Source organism: Biomphalaria glabrata, chromosome 2, assembly GCF_947242115.1.
Source record: "Biomphalaria glabrata chromosome 2, xgBioGlab47.1, whole genome shotgun sequence".
Lineage (NCBI taxonomy): Eukaryota > Metazoa > Mollusca > Gastropoda > Planorbidae > Biomphalaria > Biomphalaria glabrata.
Window position 1 is genome coordinate 23,947,299 of NC_074712.1, and position 20,987 is coordinate 23,968,285.

General features: G+C 34.0%; 1 protein-coding gene across 3 annotated transcripts in view; it reads left to right on the top strand.

Annotated features, from left to right (window-relative positions):
- Positions 1-20,987, top strand: part of LOC106058491 (uncharacterized) — a 135,006-nt gene that overhangs the window by 8,991 nt on the left and 105,028 nt on the right. For 2 of the 3 annotated variants that reach the window (XM_056019712.1, XM_056019713.1), the window contains exons 2-4: positions 4,823-4,957; positions 5,125-5,268; positions 13,706-13,897. In XM_056019712.1, the coding sequence (XP_055875687.1) occupies positions 4,823-4,957; positions 5,125-5,268; positions 13,706-13,897 (471 nt within the window). The remainder of the gene's footprint in view (positions 1-4,822; positions 4,958-5,124; positions 5,269-13,705; positions 13,898-20,987) is intronic. The other variant, XM_056019714.1, reaches the window with a different exon arrangement.

The following is a 20,987-nucleotide window of genomic DNA, read 5'->3' on the forward strand; positions in this document are numbered from 1 at the left end:
ATCATTGTAGAGTCTACATCTAGAATTTCTAGGTCTAGTTTAGACTGATATAGACTAGATCAAGATTTAGAATTTCAATTTCTAGACTTAAAGAGTAGATTTTGATTTCCAAACGTCTAGATCAATATTGCAATGCTATAATATACTGAACTAATCTACTATCTTTAAATTTAATGTTACATTTAGTCTATTGATAGATTATCTAGGATTTTTTTTCATAAATCTAATCTAAATTACTTCTAAATTATTCCGAATTTATATTATAGATTTAGATCTAGTAGATATAGATCTTAAGAGTGCTAAATCAGAAGTTTAGTTTATGTAGATCGACATTCTAGTGCCGTTTAAATGAAAATGCTAATAGCTCTGTTGATAGCCGTGTTGAAACATTAATGCTGAAAGATTATCTAAAATCGCTCGTCTGACATATTGTAAATATCCGGTAGAGATGGCATGACGTAATGTGTAATATATCTCTTTATCAATAATAGGCTATTAGTTTGTAACCAGTTTGTTATTAATTTAAGAGCAATTCAGTCGAGCGGTTAGCATGCTGAAATGATTATCTCGACGGTTCCGGGTTGTTTGTTTGTTTAAATGTTTCGGATGTTCCTTCAGAGTTGAAGATAGTTTACTTCCTAGTCCAAACCTCCCCTAGTACGACGGGGAATAGGAGCGGGCAGGGTTTGAACCAGGGACCATCGATAAATCCGAACGACAGTCCAGCTCGCAAACTGCACGACCAGGCAGGGTTATACCCTGCTCGCCGCCATCCTCCGTCGTCCAGCGAGAAGTGAATTATTTTAAAATCTAAACATCCGAAACATATAAAACAGAAAAAAAATAACTTTTTTTTTACAACGACAAATGAAAATTTGAAACTTTTGACAATCAAAATTAAACATCGTCTTGAATATACCTTGCCAATAGGCGAATCCGACAGGGATTCGACTCCGACGGGGTCGCCTCTGAGTTTGTATGATAACACAAACTCTCTTTGTAATCTTGTTTAACATTGCTTCCTGCGCTTGAACGCTCACATATTTTGGCCCGAACCCCTATCCCCAAATTTAACTTTCCTGTTACATTTTGGCCCGTGATTAATATTTTATCACGCTGAATTACAACAGCCCTCTTATATTGACATCCCAATTTCAAACACATGCTTCAGTCTTCTAGCTTTCCCAGTTACCACCCCCTTGAAAATTGATTTTACATACAATCACAAAATTTTCTTCTGCATCGTAAATTAATATTTAAGAATTCCATACTATTTTTTTAATCGCACCCCCTTTTTTGTTATCATTCTGGCATCGTAACTCTCTCACACCCAAGAAATCTGTTATTATTTTACTGCCACCTTCAACACACAAAATAATTATTATTTAAAATACATTTTTACACAAAAAATTTCTTATTCAGTCAATTTCGGCTTCATGTGAAAAGTGAATCTTTCTATAGATATACAGGGTGTGTCAAAAAAATGTATACACACTTTGAACTGTAATAGACAATTTATTCCCGTTCTACTATGCTAAATCAGATCATGGAAAGCTTAATGTCTAATTGGAAAAATAAATGTGATTAATGGAGTAATGTTCAAACTGGTGGCCCTCAGCATCAATACATTGATTCCGTACATCGTACCAAAGTGTCCACTCAGATTTAGCTGTTGCACCAGCCTTGGAGTGTACCCACGAAACTTGCCTTTCCTCACAATGCGTATCACACTACTAACACTTACTTTACTCTCACGTGACGCTTGCCTTGACGATTTTTGAGGTGAATGCTGAAACAATTCCAAGACCGCAGTTGTGGAATCATCACTTGTAAGGTACGAGGTCGCCCTGATCGACCTTTATGCACATCACAAACTGTTCCGTGAATTTCAAATTTGTCTCGTAGACGTGTAATTGTTAACCTTGAAGGTGGTTCTGGTAAACCAGGAGGCCGCGGAAAATCTGTTATAAGTTTTATAATGTTTTAATTTAATAATTTACACCTAGGATTAGTGTTGGGCCTACGTAAGTGCGGGGCCCACTGCGAATGCATAGGTTACAATGGCCTAAAGCTGGCCCTGCAAAATAGCGGCGTAAGCTACGCCGCCGGTCGACTAGTATATTATACAAAAGCTAGTTTCGCGCCAAGTACAAAAGTACGACAAAAAATTTTAAATTATACTTTTTGATGTCGGCTTTGATAAAAAAAATTTGTGTCTAATTCGCGAAAAAAAAAACGTTTTAGGTAAATTAGACTGCTCTGGTTTTGATCGAGAAAGGTGCTTACTTGTTATAGGCACACAGAAATTAGAAAATGGTACAATTTTCTTCTTTTTTTTAAGTCCACGTCAAGTGAGATATTTATTGATAGGTTACATGGGCGTAGCCAGGGGGGGGGTTCTTGGGGTTCAACCCCCCCCCCCCGAAATGAAATCCCCCCTGTGGGGGGGGGACGGAATTAAGTGACTGATTTTTGCTTTCATTTTGTTTATTTTAGGTGAGATTTTAATACTAAATCATCACTTACCACAGCACAGCCGAGGCAGTTTTGAGTTTAAATCCCTCTACCAGGGGGCTTTGAGTTTAAACCCCCCTACCACACTCAAAATTCTATGAGCGTAGCCAAAGGGGTTTTGAGTTTTACCCCCTCCCCCCTCCAGTTGGGGTTTGAAGCTAAAAAGTACCTCTTCAATATAAAAAAAAAAGCAAATTACACACTATAAAATCTATGAGCGTAGCCAAAGGGGTTTTGAGTTTAAATCCCCCTCCTCCAGATGGCTTTTTCTTTAAAGTTTAAAACCCCTCCAGATGGTTTTGAGTTTAAAATTCCCCTACAGAGCGTTTAGAGTTGAAAACCTCTCTCTTCAATATTATTTTAAAGGAAACTACAGTCACCAAATTCTATGATCGTAGCTAAATGGGGTTTTGAATTAAAAACAAAACAAAAAAAAACTCCAGAGATTTCTTAGTTTAAAACCCCTCAACAGATGATTTGACGAAAAAACTTTCCTTTTCGATATAAAATCTAAAGCGAATTACAGGCATGTAATTCCAAGAGCGTAGTCAAGAAAGGTTACAAATTTCTACCAGTGGCTTGGGCTCCATTAATACAGTGTGAATAGTCTTCTGCCGAAATTGAAAATCATTAAAGATGGCTAAGACAGATTTTAGATTTTAGGAGTCAGTTATAGAGATCGGGTCTAAATCAAGGAAATCAAATGCCGAACTAGGAGTCAAATCCTTAGTAAGGTTGTGACAGAGCGTCGCATGAGGTTTTGCGGGACATGTTCTCCGACAAAATGAATTACGCAAATAAGAGTTGCGGAAACAGCTTGCCGGAAAATGCGCCGAACGGCGCGAGAGGATCTAAGTTAGTAAGAATAGCACATTAGGTTTTTGAAATAAAACTTTTTAATAGCAACATAATGCACTGTAGATACCTTAGAATATGCATTTTGTTGGCTTTCAATACCAGAAATAGTGCTCGGCGGCGGGGCTTCGCCCCGCGCTGCGAACTTCCCCAGACCCCCTTGCTAGCAAGGGCGGGGAGTCTACAATAAACAATAAACGTCTTCCGAAAGGGTCAGAATGTAATAAAGATTAATTATGTACACACACACACATATATATCCCCCCCCAAACCCTCCCCGAAAAAAAATCCTGGCTACGCCCATGATAGGTTACTATATGAAAGAATCAGGGCCCTTAGAAATAAAATATAGATTTAATTAATTTTTTTTTTTTGCCAAAAAAGCTCAAATTTCATGAACAAAAAAGATTGTTCGGATCCTGTTTAAGAACATTTAACTAACGTCAAATGACTGTTTGAAATCGGTCTTCTAGTCTACATTACAATAAATTTTATTGCTAAAACTTCGCTAAAACGTATTATTGAAAGTCGGTTAATCCAGATATTTTACGAAAAACATTTTTAATCTAAATAATTTTTAAATCGTTCTTTTAGTTTATACTATATTTAATTTTCAGGCCAAAACTTCACAAAAATCTCATTATCCTTAATATTGTGTTTCAGTTTTTTTTAGGAAAAAACAACAACTTCACATTAAAAGGATTGTATAAAATCTCTCTTGTGAGTTTAGGTACATTTTATTTTCATGCTAAACCATCGCCAAAATCTAACTATTGGTAAATCGGGATTCTGAAAATAAATATTTTTCTATTACATTAGCGCAAACGCTATAAGAACTCGTGCACCAATGCTTATTAACCCTCGACAACTTTCTCGTGTTGAAAAAGACATTTCTTAGTCTAACTATGCAGCGGGACATGGCAGAAAGTTTATTTTTACATCGACTCCTCGCTCAGTAAATTGATTTGTTGCTCGTATCTGCGTGTATATATCTGCCTGTATATATAAATATATATATATCGTATCTGAGTGTATGTATATATATATATATATATATATATATATATATATTGTGTTCCACATGTTTAATTTTTAATATTCATTCATAAATGTTAGAAATGCATTTGTATATACATTTTAAGCACATTGTCTAGAATATCATTTACGTTATTATTAAAGATCTGTTTCATTACGTTGCGATATTACTTTTTGTCAAGAAAAAGAAGAACTTGGCTTGAATATTTCTTATCTACGGGAAAATTATCGGGGATCGCCTCTGAGTTCGTGTGATAAACACAAACTCTCTCTCTCTGTAGTCTTGTTATGAAAATGTATTTGTCTTACTGTAATAAAATAAAATGATTTTAGCAATAAGTTAGATGTCTTCAGAATATTTATATTAGTTAATAAATGATAAAAACTAAATTCTCATTTTGGTCTACGGCTTGTATAGAATGCAATGTCACTTGGTTTGGTTACAACTGTAAACAAAAATGTCGATGTCAAGATGGCACTTGTAAAGAAGATGGTAGTTGTTTTTTACACCAAAAGTGTCATCCATATTATTTTGGACCTCAATGTCAATTTAGTAAGTATTTTATTAAAGCCATTTTTTTTGCTACATAAACTCTAAATGATGAAAATGAACATTTTGTGTGCTAAAAAGAAAACTACATTTTTCAACATGCGTATATAGTTACACAAAAAGTTCATTTTACATACAGCTGTGACATGAACTAATTATTATATTCGCAGGGTTAATGATGTACAAAAACATGCCAATTCTGTCGGATGGTGATGACCATACGTGTTTGAATATTTCTCATGCTAATAAATCAGTACAGTTCATATTGGAAGAAAGTATTAAATTTACGTGGCTACGAATAGTTCAAAGCTCAGGTATATTTTCTACTATTTTAGTTATTTCATAGCTCTATAAAACAACAACTTTAGTTTCCTTAAGAAAAATAAAATTACAAAGGGAGTTTGTATTATCATAGAAACTCAGAAGTGGCCACCACCTGACCCACCAATGTTCAAACAGTGTTTTTTTTTGTGCCTGTTGTTTAGCGGTCTCTGAAAGGGGAATATTTTTGTAATGCCTTTCCGACCGTCCGTTCGTCCCGTGTAGATCTCAGAAAGTAGAAAAAAAATGAAAATCGGACATTATGATAGTTTAGACCTTTCAAAGTTCTGACGCAACGGCTACTTTTTTCTTTTCCTTAAGTAAACCATTTAATTTAGTAAAATTAACTATGCAAGTAGTTTTGTTTTCATAAAAATACTGCAGTTTTAAATGAAAAACTACAGGCGAGTTAAGTTTTTAAAAAGGGTCACAAACTTCTTCATTCATAGATTCCCACATTGGTACATAAAAATTACAACAGAAAAAGTATCAATGGCTTATTATTAAATACATTTTCAATTTATCATCTAATTAATTTAATAAAATTAGTAATTCAATGTTGTGTATTTAAAAAAAAAAAAGATTTTTGATATGCATTTCATTTAAGTTTTATGTTTAAAAAAACGGACTATTTTTACAAAGCGCATTTTTGACATATCCTAATTATACACCTGACGACAATCTACATCGTTCTAGATCTAGATTTATCAATAAATTTAATAATTTTTTGAAGTTTATATCTATAAATTATAAAGCAATATTTTACCTACTAGCATTGTGGCCGAGTGGTTAAGAGCTTGGCTTCTGAACCTGTAGTCTTGAGTTCGAATCTCGATAAAGACCACTAGCGGATCCAGAACTTTGAGTGGTAGCGGGCATTTTTTCCCCAAACCCTAATCCTAGCGCCTAGTAAACCATAACTGTAAGTATAAATGCAAATATGCAGCATATATATATATATATATATATATATATATATATATATATATATATCTATATTATAAAGTAGAATGTGAGGGGTATGTATGTATGTATGTATGTATGTTACTTATAGACATCAAAACCGCTTGACCAATCTTGATAAAACTAGGCAGGAATGTTCCTTGGGTACCAACTTAGACCTTAGTGAATGTATTGTAGCCCTAAAACAAATGTAAGACCCTCAAAAAAAAAATAAAGTTGTCCGACTCTATTACAGCTATAGTATTTTATGGATCTAGGCCATGTCTACAATGTTGACATGAGAAAAGATAGAAAGGATTTAGAACTAGATCTATTTTTAAGAAATACACTTTGCGCAGATAGTTTTTCACTTTGACACATGAAAAGACAAAAGAAGATCCATTGATTTCATTATATTATAAAATTAACCTTCAATTTTGTGTTTCAAAAGCATTTTTTACATTAATTAGTTCCTTATATCTGTGATTACAGATTTCCTGACGAACATTCTTTCATTAGACAATTCAGTAATGAATCGCGTACTAAATATTAATTCGTTTAATTGTTTACTTTATAATCCCATCCCTAGATCTAAAACTCTAATTCAACTCTAAGATGATAAAACTTCTCTTCGCACAGATAGTTTTATACTTTAACACATAAACATATTAATTAAAGTCCATTCATTTCATATTTTGATCAAATAAACATTCAAATTTGGTTTTCTAAAGCTACATTCTTCTATGAAAGCTGCGAAGCCGAGTTGAGATAGGCCTAGATCTATATTCATTCATGAATCGCGTACTAAAAATTATTTCGTTTTATTGTTACTTTATAATCCCATCCCTAGATCTAAAACTCTAATTCAACACTAAGATGATAAAACTTCTCTTCGCACAGATAGTCTTATACTTTAACACATAAACATATTAATTAAAGTCCATTCATTTCATATTTTGATCAAATAAACATTCAAATTTGGTTTTCTAAAGCTACATTCTTCTATGAAAGCTGCGAAGCCGAGTTGAGATAGGCCTAGATCTATATTCATTCATGACTCGCGTACTAAAAATTATTTCGTTTAATTGTTCACTTTATAATCCCATTTATTTAACAAAGCTATCGCTCTTTTCGTTTTTAATAGATAAGAATGTATCGACTTCGGGTAAACCATTTTCGCAAAACTAATTTTATTTTCGTAGCGAAAGAGAAATAACGTGAAAGGATCATTAGCTACGTTTAACATACATCTAAATCCAATCCACTAGATTATTCAAAAGCAAATGTTTTAATTAAAAAAAAAATTGGATTTAAGCCTATTAGCTATTTTTACATTGACACATTCGCTTTACTTATTACATTATTATTTCGTTTAATTGTTTACAAAACACTCTCAGTGACTATATCGAAAGTAATGCGCAAATAAAGACCCGCGGGTCGCGGGTAACATATGTCTAGTATATATATATATTATAAAGTAGAATGTGAGGTGTATGTATGTATGTTACTTATAGACATCAAAACCGCTCCACCAATCTTGATAAAACTAGGCAGGAATGTTCCTTGGGTACTAACTTAGACCGTAGTGTATGTATTGTAGCCCTAAAACAAACTTAAGACCCTCAAAAAAAATAAAGTTGTCCGACTCTATTACAGCTATAGTATTTTATGGATCTAGGCCATGTCTACAATGTTGACATGAGAAAAGATAGAAAGGATTTAGACCTAGATCTAATTTTAAGAAATACACTTTGCGCAGATAGTTTTTTTACTTTGACACATGAAAATACAAAAGAAGGTCCATTGATTTCATTATATAATAAAATTAACCTTCAATTTTGTGTTTCAAAAGCATTTTTTACATAAATTAGTTCCTTATATCTGTGACTACAGATTTCCTGACGAACATTCTTTCATTAGACAATACCGTAATGAATCGCGTACTAAATATTAATTCGTTTAATTGTTTACTTTATAATCCCATCCCTAGATCTAAAACTCTAATTCAACTCTAAGATGATAAAACTTCTCTTCGCACAGATAGTTTTATACTTTAACACTTAACATATTAATTATAGTCCATTCATTTCATATTTTGATCACAAATTCAAATTTGGTTTTCTAGAGCATCTTTAAGAGACAACATTCGTTTACGAAAGCTGCGAAGCCGAGTTGAGATAGGCCTAGATCTATATTCATTCATGAATCGCGTACTAAAAATTATTTCGTTTAATTGTTCACTTTATAATCCCATTCATTTAACAAAGCTATCGCTCTTTTCGTTAATAGATAAGAATGTATCGACTTCGGGTAAACCCATTTTCGCAAAACTAATTTTATTTTCGTAGCAAAAGAGAAATAACGTGAAAAGATCATTAGCTACGTTTAACATACATCTAAATCCAATCCACTAGATTATTCAAAAGCATTTTTTACATAAATTAGTTCCGAATATCTGTGACTACGGATTTCCTGGCGAACATTCTTTCATTAGACATTACCAAATGGTTACAAATTAACACATCTCTCTACTGAGTCTATTCCTAGGCCTAGGTCTAATAAAACTGTTATTGAACTCTAAGATGATAAAACTTCTTTTCGCAAAGATAGTTTTATGCTTTAACACATAAACATACTAATTATTGTCCATTCATTTCATATTTTAATCAAATTAACATTCAAATTTGTTTTTCTAAAGCATTTTTAATACATTCGTTCGCTGTTCGCTAAAGTTGCGTAGCCGTGTTGAGATATTCATTCATGAAAAAAAGGTCACGCATGCGCAACACAGAATGAACTCTATGAAAGCCAAGTATAACTCTAGATTAGTGTAGATTTAGATCTATGTCTACCTCAAGATCTACTTTATACTTTAACACATGAACATACAAAATGAAGTCTATTCATCTCAAATATTTTAATCAGATATATGTAGGCCTCAAAGCAAATGTTTTAATTTGAAAAAATGGATTTAAGCCTATTAGCTATTTTGATTTCATAGCTTTTTTCACATTTTTTTTTACATTGACACATTCGCTTTAATTAGTACATTATTATTTCGTTTAATTGTTTACAAAACACTCTCAGTGACTATATCGACATTACCGCCCTCTCTCTCCTCATGTGATCAACCAGAATGGTCGAGCGACGTTCCTTCGGGTTCACAAAGTACAAGTCAAATAGGATTTTGTAACATTTTAGCTAGAAAATTAAATGTAGTGTATGATAGAAGTGCGATTTGAAATAGAGTTAAAATGTTTTTCATAAAAAAAAAAATCCAGAATAACCGATTTTCGTAAATGAAATTTTTCGAAGTGTTACCAAGAAAATTATTTATTTTATTTATTAGAAGAGTGAAATCAAACGTATATTTGGCGTTAGTAGAGTTTTAGTTTTTTTTAAATTCGGAACCATTTTGGCGACGATTTGTAAAAAAATTAAAGTAATGAAGACCAATTTCTTATTCAAAACAAGAACAGGAACATTCGATACTGATAAAAAAAATTTCTGTTATGTTTTAGCAGGAAAATTAAAAGTAAAATAAGTCTGAAAAGTGATTTTCAATATGTATTTCTAGGAAATTACTTTCTTTTTTTTTAATTCTGAATAACCTACTGTCGATAGGCCTATTTTTGAAAAAAATAAAGTAATTTGAAATATATTTGTTTTAAGTTGAAAATATGGAACAATTTGATATCTATAATTAAACTATAGTGACGTATTGTCCAAGAATATAAGTGTAATGTATGTGAATTATGTGATGTCAAACAATCATTTGATGTAATTTATTTTTATAAAATAATATCCGGAACAACTTTATAGTTAATGAAATAAAAGTCAATATAGACCTTTTTAATTAGCCATTATATGCTATTTATTGTAAACAACCGAAACAACATGTGATTGTGCATGAGTTTTGGAAACGTTTAAGCACGGACATTAAATGTAATCTAAGCTAGAAGAGCAAACAAACATTCGTTGGCATTGATTTGTTTTTCACAAAAACATCCGGAACAGTTTATTATAGATACTTAAAACTATTGCGATGTTTCGGAAGGAACATTAAAGTTTACATCAGATTTTAAATAGCTTTTGGTGTTGTTTTTTTATCTAAACGCGACAGACAGATCGAACAACAGACAAAACGCACAAAAATAAGCGGCTTTTATCCTGATGGAGGCACTAAACAAAAGATAAATAAAATCTGATTATTTAAAAATATTTGAAGGAACTAGTTTTGTTCTGCGTCTTAGCTGTCACTCTACTGCACAAAAGTCCCTGGACAGGAAGTCTTTTTTAAACAAATGTACGGGATATTTACATACAAAAAGCATTCTTAGCCTTTATAAACAAACATAAATGTTTTCTTTTAACTTTAGCAGCTAATTGGCCAGAAAAAACACAGTTAACTAATATTTATATTTGTTGTGAACATTTCTCGTACATTTTTAAATACATATGTGAGCAGGTCAGGAGGCGCTGAGTGGACCTATTCTCTGCTCAACATTAAATTTTATAACAGTAGGCAGATGTTAGCGCTACTGGGTGGGTTTCATCTGTGACACCTCAGTCTACGACCAAGGGGCTCGCGTCGCTTAAGTAACCAGACATACTAACTAACCTAAACTTGAAATTAAATACTAAAAATGAAACTTTATTTACATATACAAAAAAAAAAATCAATAATAAAATATAATATATACACTAAAACCCCAACAACTAATAGTAAACTAATCCAACCACTAACTAAAACCCTCTCAATCTACACCACTACAAACACTAACAAACTAACCAAACCAACTATCTAACACAAACTGATCAAATTAACTATCTAACTAAATCACCACAACTACTACACTAGACCTAGATCTACACTAACACTAAAACAAGAACACCTTAGTACCTTACTATTTCACTAAGGACAGACTAAGCCACTAAGTCTAAGCCGACTAAGGCAACACTACAGTACAGAAACAAAATAACACTACATTTCCTAGCCTAGATGATAGATCTCCAGCAGCAATAACAATAGCAGTAAAAAAAATGCAGCAGAGTAATAGCAGCAATATTAGATACAGCAGCATGTATTTCAGCAGTTATATTCAGCGGTAATAATAGCCTGCAATGCATAAATACAAAACTATAAATACAAAATCATATATTCTATTAGGTCTAGAATACTCATAGCGGGACTAACGGGCGCCGCCATCTTTATTCAACATACTCAAAACAAAAGCTGCCAACTAGAAAATAAAACTAAATACATCTAGCATATTTACACACAGTGTTACATAGATCTAGTAAAAGAAAATATAAAATATTTCTACACTTACAGGTCGTCCCAGGTACAGGAATAAAAATATTGAAAACAATTACTAGCATTTATGATCACCAAGACCTCTCGTCACACAGACAGTGATGCTGTACTGACCGTACACTGGTCAACTGTCCACTCAACTGTTTTAAGACAGCATGTACATAGCAATATATACTATCCCGCACTAACCCATATAACTATAGGCGCAAGTACAAATAATAAATTTGGCACTAGCCTATAAAAATAAAATACATAAAAAAAAGCTCTGGGAGCGCAAGCTCACACATATTTGACCTAGTGATACTTAAAAGACAAAACAAAATATTGTCTTTCTTTGTTAACATTTTGAAACATTATCTCCCTTACATTTATGTATTGTAATAACTGATGGGAGGCAACTTAACGAGACATGGATATTTATTTACATGGAGATATGACAAACATATAGGACATCTGCCTTGAGCGCAGCATCTTTATATCGGCTCTAGACTTGGGCGGAAATCGTTCTCTTCTCTCTAATGTCAACATCCTTCCTAGTCTAGTCACTAATAGTGCGCATCTTCTGCACTATCTTGGATGGCGTTGTACATGGTTGGATAATAACAGTATTGTTTTAAAATTGGTGTATTTTTATTTAAAAATCGCTTGCATAATTAATTTTATAAACTAAACGATTTTAGAAAATAACAAGATTACAAAGAGAGTTTGTGTTATCACACAAACTTTGAGACGGCCCCCATCAAATTTACCAATGGACGAGAAATGTATTCAAGTCATATTCTTGTTTTGATCGTTTAAAGAAATTGAAAAATTTGGCGTTATTTTTTACATAAAAGCAAACAGTGCAACACGTCGTCTTTGATTAGACATTTCTAACTCTTCTGGAATAAGTAGAGTAGCGTTAAGTGATCACCTAAGATCAGCATGGAAACCTCCCGATACAGTGTCGGTGGCACCTAGTGCGTTAGCTCAGGGTGTCACCCTTCCCCATAAACTTTCTTGAAATATGTTCCAATAAACACTACTGCAAGTTTTTGTTGTTGTCGTTGTTGAACCAATACAGTAAGGTGATTAACTACTTTTAATGATTTTTAATCAAATGTAAAATCCCAATGTTTATTACATTTATTTAAATGTTATTGCAAATTTTACAATAATATTTAATTAAAATTATAAACAGACTTTTCTTTTGTTATACTTTAAATGGTATAACGTTGTGCTGTATCATTTACACTTACACTAACATCTAGATGTGTCAAGGCATATTTGGGCATATATCTAGAGATTTTATTAATATCTTTTCCCTTCAGTCTGCTTTTACCAAGTTATAATTTTTCCAAGTTGGTTGACACCCTTAAAATAGTGTCGACTGGTAAGGCATGCACCCCTTGCACCCCCTCCCCCTAGTGACGCCACTGCTCCAAGATATATCTCGAGATGTTATTATTATCTTTTTCAATGTGTATGCTTTTGCCAAGTTATAATTTTTCCAACTTTGTTGTCACCCCTAAAATGGTGTCGACCGGTGCAGACCGCAGTCCTCACACCACCTCCCACTAGTGACGCCACTGCTTCATGATATATCTCGAGATTTTATTAATATCTTTTCCAGTGTGTTTGCTTTTGCCAAGTTATAATTTTTCCAACTTTGTTGTCACCCAAAAAATGGTGTCTACCGGTGTCGTCCTAGATCTCGATATAGAATCTAGACTAGGTCTAGTAGCTAGATCTAGACTAGGTTTAGGTCTAGACTAAATAGACTCTAGATAAAGATCCAGAAATAAATATATAGCCTTATCTAGACTAGAAGTTAGACTAGATCTAGAAATCTAGAAATAGAGTCTAGATATACTAGAGCTAGATCTAGAATCTAGGTCAACATTAATAATGATTTCCCCGCCACTTAAATGAGGCTATATTTTTTTTCTATTTCGGAGGTCGATATAGCGGCTGATAGGGACTAGATTAATGAAGGGAGGGACCAAAGCAGAAGGCAAAGTGTCCAGTGGGGATAGTAGGGATAAAGAGAGAGTGTGTAAGGAAAATCAGGGTCCAAGAACTAAGCAGTGACTAGGGCATTAGACAGGCTTCCTGTGAGCAGAAAAAGTTAGTTCATACACAATACAAAAGAAACAAAAGGAACATTGGATCTGACGTCGATTTTGTTTCAGAGTCCCAGGATCTTGTTCGTCTTTATTACCTTGAAAGCCTTTCCAATAGATTAAAAAAATGTGCCCTCTTGAAGGTTTTTCGTATTGACAATACTACCATTGACGTGGCTTGTGACATCAATTGTACAGTTAGTGAACTCTATGTCTATTGGGAGTCTGAACCTTCGCTATGCTCTGTTTATATCAATGCAGGTAATTATGTCATCATCTTTCCTTCTTTACAGTTTCATCTCCTGCCTTGCTTGATTTGGTCAATCTTTCAAAACTAGTGTAACTACGTTCCATTGTGTAGTGTGAACATGGAGCTATACTAAACGAACAGTAACTTCGATTCTTTTCTACAAAGCCGTATTGAAAATATGTTTGTCACCGTATTATTTTCTGACAATATAATATTACTTGTGCTGTTTATAGATGTAGGCGCGGTGACATTGGGTTCATATTCTGAATGTCAAGATTAACACTTCATGCGATCAGACTTCACTTGCAAATGAGGAAATAACTCCTTGTGTAGCAGACACAAGTAATTCGTTTAATATATACAATAACACCAGATAGGGAATATGATACACAATTCAAGAATAATCAGTAGTAATCCTTTATGGAACACTTGGCGAATAAAGTAAAAACTCTATCAACTGACTATCACCAACTATCTGCCCTTAACTCTGGTTAACTAAAGGTTTAAAGTGTTCACCTTATTAAACCATGACTTGTGAATATCATTCATAGTATTAAAATGGGGTATCCACTCAATGGAACCAACTTTAAGCTGGTGACAATGTTCTTTGCGCATCTTGTCTGCGCATCCTGCAATGCCAACAAAATAATATAATGAAGACAAAGGAGGATTTTACGCATCGAACGCGTGTAATTGTCCCGTGTGGATTAGAAACTTTTTTGACTCTTTATAAACAGAGTCTTAAAAACTTCATCCATTTTCAGACAAGCTGTTATGGTAGATCTAATTTATTAGAGTAAGAGATCATCACAAAGTAATTTTATTCTTGATCACCCTTCGCATCAAGTTCACTCTAAGTACATGCTTCTGTACTGAAGTTGCTGTTCGTTTAGTATAATCCTGTTAGGCAGTCTTTTTTGGTGAGTTAAAAGGTGGTCGGCGTAACAGAGGCGCCCCACGGAAACGCTTCAAAGACCAGCTTAGGCGTCAACTTTCCTTAGCTATAGACATAGAAGAGAGCACCTGGTTGCATTCGGCCTCAGATCGAGACAGCTGGCGGTCACTCACAAAGGCCGCGGGATACACATTTGAGACCAAATGAAAATCTGCTGCCGAGGACAAACGCAGACGTCGAAAAGAAAATATAAATCATCCACCTGCGGACAATGGTTATGATTGCGCTGGTTGCGGCAAAATATGTAGGTTACAGCTGGGGCTGGGTAGCCAAGGGAAATACTGTATTCCTCACTAATATTAGGATTACGCAGGCATAACAATTGTCCACCGGTGGTCGATTTAGATTTTCTTCAGCTAACAGTCACAGGTCTAGAAGATAGGCCTTTTCACTATATATATATATATATATATATATATATATATATATATATATATATATATATATATATATATATATATATATATATATATATATTTAGTGAGAAAAGAGAATTCCAGATAAATCTAATACCGTTAATTAAATGTTCAGAACAGTACGATATGGTGGTCGGATGCACCATAGCCTTGTGGAACGATTTTCAAACCATACTTTGGTGTTAAGAAGTAGTTTTCCTTAAAAATCAAAACATAATATTAACGATAGTCTGTATAAACAAACAAAAATGTTTTCTTTTAATTTTATTAGATAGTTTACCAGAAAAACACCTTTAACTAATATTTATATTCGGTGTGAGCATTTCTTGTACATTTTATAAATATATTCAAGTTAGTGATACTGAAAATTCAAAAGAATTGTCTTTCTTTGCTAACATATTATAACATTATCTCCCTTACATTTATGTATTGTTTTAGAATTGGTGTTTTTTATGAAAAAATCGCTTGCATAAATAATTTTATAAACTAAACGGTTTGCTTTTAGAAAATCAAAAGTAGCCGTTGTACCTAAACTTTGCAAGCCTCATCGGATGGTGAAATAATATTTTTCATTTCTCTTTTTGAGATCTTAGTGTGACTAACGGAGCAGACAAACATTTTGCACAAACACAATAGCGATTTTTCCACTTACGGGGGCCGCTAAAAAATTAGTTCTATTTAAGTTAAAATGCCGGTAACTCCATCGTTGTCTGGTTACTAGTCCAGAATGTGAAAGAAGGAGTGGAGAGTATATATGTTAGGGCTACATAGTACTATTCTTAATTAAACATCTAGTTACTGATATTGATTTACTGTAGATTGCCTCAAACTTTTCTCACTCACACCCCCTGATCACTACCCCTAAAAAATTATTCTACATATAGTAACTAATTTTTCTTTCTACTTTTAAAATCTTAATTCAATATTAAAGTCTTTCATAAGCTGTGTGTCGCATTCTGGTCGAACCTCTTTTTTGTTATCCCTATGGCGTCGTACTGATCTCTTACCCAAGAATTCTAATACCTTTTTATTCCCCCCCCCCCTTTAGCACAAAAAATAAAATAGTTATTCCCTAAATTTCATTTTGTTTTATAAATATACAACATACGAAAATACGTACTCAGTCAATGTCGGGTTCATATGACATAAAAATATCTTTAATTACAAAATCTCTTTTCAAGTCACAACTTAGCGGAGCAAGAGAGGAAGCTTAAGAGTGGAACCTGTAACCTGGACACAATCTAAAAAAAAAACGGCCCCAACGATTTTCCTAGTAATTTCACACTAGATGTATATAGCTTAGAAATAAATTTTAATTTGGCTATAAATAACATGGCTTAGTCAGCCTTAGTGTACCAATAACTGAGCTATTGATTAAATTTAATAAAAAAGTTGGGCATATATTGTTACGTAAATCTAACCCTGAAGTAAGTTTAGATGTAGAATAGATCAGTCCTAATAATAATAATAATAATAATAATAATAATAATAATAATAATAATAATAATAATAATAATAATAATAATAATCTTTATTATCCGTAAGGAAATTTGTCTTACAAACAGGTCTATAGTAATTCATTTCCTTCGGTTTGGAAACCTTTGGCACAGGTAAAATTATAGATGACTTCCACACAGGTGGTATCTCATGGTTTAGTAATGAAGTAGAAAAAATATCTTGGAAAGGTTCAGCAAGTTGTTCAGCACATTCTTTTAAGATTCGCCCTTTTATTCCATTAGGCCCACCAGCTTTCATTGGGTTGACGTTTTTAAAAATGTTACAAATCAGAAGTTAAGATTATCTACAGCTAGTTCTAGACACTGGCGGATCCAGGAGGGGGCGGTAGGGGCGATCGCCCCCCCCCCCCACTCGGCCGACCCTCGGCGGACGTATTTTAGTATAGAATTCACACAATTTGTATACGAATTTATTACTTATGTTAATAATATATACTAATTATTTATATTTCAACCTATTTTTAGATTATTTCGCCCCCCCTCTAGTATGTTGGCCGATTTGGTGGGGTCGGGAGGGGGCAATGGTATCAATCCCGCCCCCCCCCCATACACTTTCAAGTGGGGGGGGGTTCCAATTTATTTGTAGAAATCACAGCTTGCAAACAGAAACAGTTAAATATTTATATGATTAAAACGTTATTGATATTTTAACCGATCTTTATATTATGTCGTTCCCTGTTTGCCGATTGGGGGGGGGGCGAATACCTCTACTGCCCTTCCCACCTAAACCCTTTGAGTGGGGGAAGGGCGGTCCTACTTTTATGGAGAAATCATAGTTTGTGAACAAAATTAATTCAATTAATATATAAATTTTATATTATGGCAATCCCCTTCTGGTATCTTGGCCGATTCGATGGGGTTGGTGGGTGGGGGAGGGGTGATTGCATGTACTGCCCTCCCTCTCTAGCCCTCTAAGTGGGGGGAGTGGTCCTATTTTTATGGAGAATCATAGTTTCTGAACAAAACTAGTTGAGTCGCCCCACCCCTATTCTTTAATGCCAAATGCAATTTTTAGCAGAAATTATTAAAGGAGCGAGGATTAATCGTTTTCACTCTACCGCCCCTCCCATTTCCAGACATAGTTTTATGTAATTTCACATGAATTTATCATAATTATTTTAAGAAAGTTAGAATTCAAACGAAATTTTTCAGTCTAAGAGTCATGATTGAGATGAGTTCTAAACCCAAATGATTGAGATGAGTTCTAAACCCAAATGATTGAGATGAGTTCTAAACCCAAATGATTGAGATGAGTTCTAAACCCAAATGATTGAGATGAGTTCTAAACCCAAATGATTGAGATGAGTTCTAAACCCAAATGATTGAGATGAGTTCTAAACCCAAATGATTGAGATGAGTTCTAAACCCAAATGATTGAGATGAGTTCTAAACCCAAATGATTGAGATGAGTTCTAAACCCAAATGATTGAGATGAGTTCTAAACCCAAATGATTGAGATGAGTTCTAAACCCAAATGATTGAGATGAGTTCTAAACCCAAATGATTGAGATGAGTTCTAAACCCAAATGATTGAGATGAGTTCTAAACCCAAATGATTGAGATGAGTTCTAAACCCAAATGATTGAGATGAGTTCTAAACCCAAATGATTGAGATGAGTTCTAAACCCAAATGATTGAGATGAGTTCTAAACCCAAATGATTGAGATGAGTTCTAAACCCAAATGATTGAGATGAGTTCTAAACCCAAATGATTGAGATGAGTTCTAAACCCAAATGATTGAGATGAGTTCTAAACCCAAATGATTGAGATGAGTTCTAAACCCAAATGATTGAGATGAGTTCTAAACCCAAATGATTGAGATGAGTTCTAAACCCAAATGATTGAGATGAGTTCTAAACCCAAATGATTGAGATGAGTTCTAAACCCAAATGATTGAGATGAGTTCTAAACCCAAATGATTGAGATGAGTTCTAAACCCAAATGATTGAGATGAGTTCTAAACCCAAATGATTGAGATGAGTTCTAAACCCAAATGATTGAGATGAGTTCTAAACCCAAATGATTGAGATGAGTTCTAAACCCAAATGATTGAGATGAGTTCTAAACTCAAATGATTGAGATGAGTTCTAAACCCAAATGATTGAGATGAGTTCTAAACTCAAATGATTGAGATGAGTTCTAAACCCAAATGATTGAGATGAGTTCTAAACTCAAATGATTGAGATGAGTTCTAAACCCAAATGATTGAGATGAGTTCTAAACTCAAATGATTGAGATGAGTTCTAAACCCAAATGATTGAGATGAGTTCTAAACCCAAATGATTGAGATGAGTTCTAAACCCAAATGATTGAGATGAGTTCTAAACCCAAATGATTGAGATGAGTTCTAAACCCAAATGATTGAGATGAGTTCTAAACCCAAATGATTGAGATGAGTTCTAAACCCAAATGATTGAGATGAGTTCTAAACCCAAATGATTGAGATGAGTTCTAAACCCAAATGATTGAGATGAGTTCTAAACCCAAATGATTGAGATGAGTTCTAAACCCAAATGATTGAGATGAGTTCTAAACCCAAATAATCTGGAACATAGTCGACTATTTCCAACCTTTACTCAATCTGAAATGTTTCTAGTTAAATCAATTTGGGACTATAACTCATAATTTATACATCGATTTTATAAAATATTATTTATCGAATAATTATTTTTCGGCGGCGATCCTCAAAGCCAAAACTAAATAAGTGGGGTATCTTATCTTCTCAAGGAACAAATCGGTTTTATTTGCAATGTTGTCACAGTCTTAGTTGACATTGCATGATCTAAAGTTCACGTCATGTAAAGAGTTTAAAAGACACGTGGAATTCCTGATGTAGAAAACAGGAAGTAGAATTAATAAAGTTAAACTTTGAGTTCAGTCAGTGAAGTCAAGCAGACAAGTGAAGTCAAGTTAGTTAAGTCAAGTGGTATTCTTGGGACCGAGTGGTCAAGTATATTTTGGTCCGGGATGGACAGTAGCCACTTAGAAAAGTCGGTAGTAATTTCAGTTAGAAAGTAACTTGTGGGCAGTTGTTGCCAGTGGTCTTTTGAGACATGTATTAGTTGATCTATATTTCTGCACAGTGTTACCCGCTGAGATGCGGACGTGATTTGTAACTAACATATATTGGATACATTTGATTTGTTATGCGGATAGGATTGTTTATTATTTCTTGACTTGTAGCACTAACAAGGAGTGCAGTGTTATTATTATTGTGTTGTAAATAAACTTCATATTTGTCTGCTGAAACGGACTTCAGTCAGTTTATAATATTTGTCTTGTCACGTGTCAAGAGTACTTCAGGAAGCAAGAACCCAGCATTACACGACATTCGCATTCTGTAACCTTACACCATTCAACATTCATTTACATTTTGGCGGCCAGTATTGTTGTGTACTTGACTCACGGACGTCTTGAGGCACTCAGAAACACGGATGAATAATCTACTTCGTCATTGTCCAATTTTTTGGGACAGCAAGAGTCCAACACATGACGACATCCAAGTCATCTTTAACTAGGTCATGAACTCAATCAAAAACTAGTTAGATATTAACACCAGTTAGGACATTTCATGCAGACTGAGCTATTCAAGCAACGTGAATACCTTTGTCAAGGCTATCCCACATCTGCATGCCGAGATTCATCAACTACACCATCAACCCTGTTCCTAGAGCTACCTGTGTGAAACCGAAAGCAGAAGTCAACCCTGGTCCTAAAGCTATCTGTGTGGAACCGAGAGCAGAAGACAACCCTGTTCCTAGAGCTACCTGTGTGAAAGAATGAGCTACACCACTCAAGACATCGCCTGATGACAGATACACCGCTTCATCATCGAGTGCTCGCCATTATTCATCATTGGCACACTCAGACTCTGCTATGGTCACTACCATTCAAGTCTTGTAGAAAGACTGTTCTCAGTTGAGACATTTTTCTACCTAAGGTCAATATTTTTTTTCAGCATTCTGATGGATATCCTGATCTGATGTTATTGATTGGGCTACTGAGGAGTTATATATATATATATATATAGCCTAATATACAAGTAACTGTACAACTATCTCTTTATTTTGTTACCAAGAAGTGGATTATATTAATTTGAATTAACTGAAGCCCCTAGCACATCATTCTACGCAGATTACCTGGATTATTTTGTGGATTATCTTGGATTACCTATTTGTGAATTTCGTACCCACTGTGGATTATTACTTTGGA